We start from the raw sequence: 4,762 nt of genomic DNA on the forward strand, positions 1-4,762 counted from the left end.
CCCCACTTTTCCTTTGAACCCAGGTGGTCATCTTTACCTACCTGCTCTAATCTTCCCCAGCAATAGACTGAACACTGATGCCCATTACTCCTCCCCCAGGAAAGGTCATCCTCCTGTTCTGACCAGGCCTCCTGCTGAGCTCCCAGAACTCCATCTTTCTGTGATTCATTATAAGTCCCTTGTGCAAAGATTGGACTCTTCTCTCTTCTAACTGCTCAGATCAACCTTTTCTAGCTCCGCCTTGTTCAGAAGCTAATTACTTCTCTCCTAGGCTTTTTTTTACCCAACCTCTATGTTTCTGGCCTGGATTATCATTATAACCACATATTTTTATAAACCTCCTGCGTTTCTGTAGCCAGGGTACCATTCGTGACACGCTGAAGGACGTTATTTCTCTGCAGAAGGTTCCCATGTTGCTTACTATGGCATAGAAGTAGCTTACCAAGGCCCACAGCACCAATCTAGCTGCACTCACACTTTGTCCCTGTGGTCCTCAGATCTTTCTGTATCCTGCTTCTTCTAAATGAAATTTGCTTCCTTTGATATTTGCTAGATGCTTGCGCTCATTTTATTTAACAAAGGCCACTGCTCAACGAGGCCTTCCTGATGATAAAATCTGAACCCCCCATGGCCCCATGCCTCTTATAATATTTTCTTTTTCAACAAACTGAAATTACATTCTGGTTTCATTTAATTTTTGTGGCCTGCAGGGGGACCTGAGTGAACTGAAAGATTTTGCCTGTTTTTCCCCTGATTTACTCTAGCTTGCTAGCCACGTAGGATGCACAGCTGTTCAGTGCACAGGTGCAGGAATAGTGAACATGGATCTCTCCGTAGACTCCACAGTAGGAAAGAGAGGCAGGTGAAGATCCCAGTGTGCAGCTGCCCAGGCTTGATCTGGAAGGCTCACTGCGTCCAGCCCAGTCTAGCTGTGGTCCTGAGAGTCCTGCCTTCACAATGTTCTGTTTCCTGCCTTCTTCTATTGCAGCACAGGGGATGAGCACAGCAGGGGAAACTGGGGCCACTTGGACCAGGTGGCTGCCCTGCACTGGGTCCAGGACAACATTGCCAGCTTTGGACGGAACCCAGGCTCTGTGACCATCTTTGGAGAGTCAGGAGGAAGCAGAAGTGTCTCTGTTCTTGTAAGTATTCCTGTTAATAGGCCCTGCATCTGGGGTTGATGTGGCTGCTGACAGAATCTCATGGGAAACAGGAAATCCAGCCCTGAGCTATTTAGCTGGATTTAGGGCTGATTTTACTCACTGTGCAAGAGCGAATGGTGGAGAGCAAAAGCTGAAAGTCTCCTTGTCTGTCAGGAAGCTCAGAGCTCTGCTTAAGATCCTGGAGTCATAAGTGCATCTAGCTGCAGGCTACATTTTCCCCTTGCCATGTGGCTGAATTCTCCTTTCTAGTCACTATAATATTTGGACTTTCCTCACTTCTTTTGAGTAGTTGGGGTGGTTTAAATTATAATAAAATGGACACATGGTTATAAGTTGGATAAGCTGCCCTTGTTTTTGTCCAAGTTAGACCGTAATAATGAGGCAAATTAAACACCAAGAGCAGGCAGGGGGCTCCCTGAGGTAGTGCAGTGGCTTTTCCATTCCCAAGAGGGAGGATAGCAGCCTCTGGGACTCAAGTTGGGGAGGGGTACGTGCACGAATAGAAGGAGCGATGGAAGATGGGACGGAGAGGGATGAGAACCACAGACACCCTATGGGCACAAGATGTCTTGTGGGTGTAAGGAACTGGAATGACATGAATACTGAGGGAAGGTATATGAGGCACTGCAATCTGAGAAAAAAACCTCCAAGTAGCTCAGCGTTGAGCAGAGGGACAATTGTATCATTGTAACGTTGAGCAGAGGGACAATTGTATCATTGTATTTTCAAACATGTACTGCCTTCCTACTTAAATACTCAGATATATAGATAAATGCATAGATAGAGATAGACGGAGAGCTATCGAATACAGAAAATACAAAGAAGCAAAAAAGTTTTCCATACTCATTGAGGAAATCATGACATATATTTTTCTAGACTTTTCTCACTATTACCTCTGTATCTCACTGTCCCTTTCTATCTATCCACCTATCGTCCATCCATACATCCATCTACGATCTCACTCTTCCCTCTGTCATCTTTGTATATTGTTTTCTTTTCACAAATTTCAGCTCATTACTGTGATGCAATGTAAATATCTCTCTAAGTAAGGAAAACTCTTTTGTAATACTATATTTGATAACTGCTTCTTATTCCATGGTAAGAATGAAAATTTGTTCATTTACCCAAAATCATAGTATTGGGGGTTTTGGTTAGTTGTGATTTTTGCTACTAAAAAGCATCAGCATTCTTAGAAAATTTTGAGACTCTGTGATAATTTTTCTTAGGATAAATTCTGTATAAAGAGATGAGCATGGTTGCCCAAACCTGTAAACCCAGCAATAGGGAGGCTGAGGCAGGAGGATCTCTGTGAGATCCCAGGGAAGCCTGGGCTACATAGTGAGTTTAAGGCTACCCTGAATTACATAGTGAAACCTCTTATAAAAAATGCTTTTAAATTTTGAGTACTGGAAGTGTTGAAATTGAATTTGTGGCTAAGGTTCTCCAAACTGTCTTTCCAATACTTATGATGTTCTTGGAAGTAGGCTCTAGCTTAATCCCACTGAGGTTCTGTTGGGGGGACACTGGCCCAGGTGTGAGGCCAGGAAAGCAGGTGAGACAGGTGAGGAACTCCCTTGTTCAGGAAGTGCCAGAGTCTCCTGGTGAACATCTTGGTCAGAGGAGCAAACAGAAGGAAGCATAAGGAGCCTGTGAACGTAAATTGTCCTCCTCTCCACCTCCCTCCCAGGTGCTGTCTCCCCTGGCCAAGAACCTCTTCCACAGGGCCATTTCTGAGAGTGGTGTGGCCACCATAAATGATGGATCCATCAGAAAGGACATCAAGCCCTGGGCTGAGGTAGGACACACTGTGCATAGCTTGGGTACCCTTTTTCCTATTTTTCTTGAATCCTCAGGATTTTTCTTGTGGGATGTAGCTAAGGTGCTGCAAACAACCCTGAAATTGGAGTGACTTAGCAGAAAAGGTTTCCTCAGAACTCATATTAGAATCACTCTCCCTACTTTCTTGTGTGCCATGGTGTGAGTCGCCTTACTCAGGTCTCCTGAGATTCTAGGCCAGTTGTAGTCAGTGAGAGACATGATGCGCTCATAGGGGAGTAATAAGTGTGCTCATATGGATGATGAACCTGAGATGTAAAGGATGTAGGATGAACCAGAGGAGGAATTCTGCCTCTCTCTCTCTCTCTCTCTCTCTCTCTTTTGGTAGCAGGGATCGAAATCGGGTCCTTCAAGTTGCAAAATCCCCAGCCCTAGAATCCTGAATTCAAGCTCTTACATTCCATTCCAATTGTCCTCTTTAAGACACTCAATGTTGAAAATATCATGCCCATCTGTGTGTGTGTGTGTGTGTGTGTGTTTCTGTATGATAATGGGGAAGGAGACTGTGTCAATTTTAATAGAGATAAGGTATCATAGATGAGAATATTGTGTAGCTGACTCTCAGTTAGTAACAGAGACCCAGGAATCCCATCTAGAGTATTCAGAACTATTCTCTGCTACATTCAGAAAGTTGACATTGGATAGAAACTCTGTATTTTCATCGACAGAGGGGAGAGACATTGCTCTTGAACTCTGCTGTTGTCTGTGATCTCTATAGCATATTGCTGTTACGGCCGGGTGCAAAACCACAACATCAGCCATCATGGTTCACTGCCTGCGCCAGAAGACAGAGGATGAACTCTTGGAAACCACACTGAAATTGGTAATTTTGTCCATTAGGTGGCCCACTGCTTATACTTGGTCACAGACTTCATCTGTCCAGCTGCCCTCTCACATTAAAGAAAGCCTTTTACTCCCCTCCTCTGTACTTATGTCCAGTGCAGTCCGTGTAGTGTCCTTGTTCTCTGAGCCCAGCCAAAGAGATATCCCCAGTGGGGATAACCTGATACGGCTGGGGCATGGATTAAAGAATCAACATGTAACCCAGGAAGGCTTCTCAGCACAGTCTCTGCCTTTGTCTCCACAGAAATTTATTAGTCTGGATCTTCATGGTGACCCCAGAGAGGTAAGGATCTTTGATTTCATGATTACAAATTATGAGTCTTTTACCTCTTTAAAGGTAATAAATCTGGAATGATTGTCACTTCTGTGTGTGCAATTCTGTGACCTTAGAAGGGGAAGCCAGAATAACACAGCCAGGAGGAGCAGACGTGGGATTGGCACCCACTCCCCTGTCTTCCAGTCCAGGGCTCTAGTTAGCAGATCTGCACCTCATAGGCTTAGCTATGGTCTTTTCTTTTACATTTCCTCTTCCCGACATCACAGTGAGACAGGATGCTACATTAGAATCGCTCATTCTCAGGAGGCAGAGATAATTGCATGAGGAGCTCTGGCGCCTACAATGAATCATGAGGCTGATTAGCTGTGCAAGGAGGGAATCTTGGATCCTCCTTTCTTCCTTCTCACATCCTAACAGTTGCTAAGCTCTTGTGACATTAGTTGGACACCATATGAAAATCATGTCCTATCTCTGCTCCTTCTCCAAAGATGCCTCTGTGAATCCCTAACACTTCTATTTTGAACTCTTGCAAAAACCCACTTCATCACAGAACTTCGACCTAGATTTCAAAGAAAAGCTTGTAAGGCCAAGGTGATAGTATCTGAGTGCCTGGCAGGACTTCCGGAAAGGATGAAGAATGAGG

General features: G+C 44.6%; 1 protein-coding gene across 3 annotated transcripts in view; it reads left to right on the forward strand.

Annotated features, from left to right (window-relative positions):
* Positions 1 to 4,762, forward strand: part of LOC104866183 (liver carboxylesterase 1) — a 47,895-nt gene that overhangs the window by 20,722 nt on the left and 22,411 nt on the right. For 2 of the 3 annotated variants that reach the window (XM_033758019.1, XM_033758020.1), the window contains exon 5: positions 989 to 1,142. In XM_033758019.1, the coding sequence (XP_033613910.1) occupies positions 989 to 1,142 (154 nt within the window). Of the gene's footprint in view, positions 1 to 988; positions 1,143 to 2,850; positions 2,959 to 3,717; positions 3,831 to 4,762 lie in introns of all 3 variants that reach the window. The other variant, XM_033758021.1, reaches the window with a different exon arrangement.

Source organism: Fukomys damarensis, unplaced genomic scaffold (assembly GCF_012274545.1).
Source record: "Fukomys damarensis isolate Sample0158 unplaced genomic scaffold, DMR_v1.0_HiC HiC_scaffold_32, whole genome shotgun sequence".
Taxonomy (NCBI): domain Eukaryota; kingdom Metazoa; phylum Chordata; class Mammalia; order Rodentia; family Bathyergidae; genus Fukomys; species Fukomys damarensis.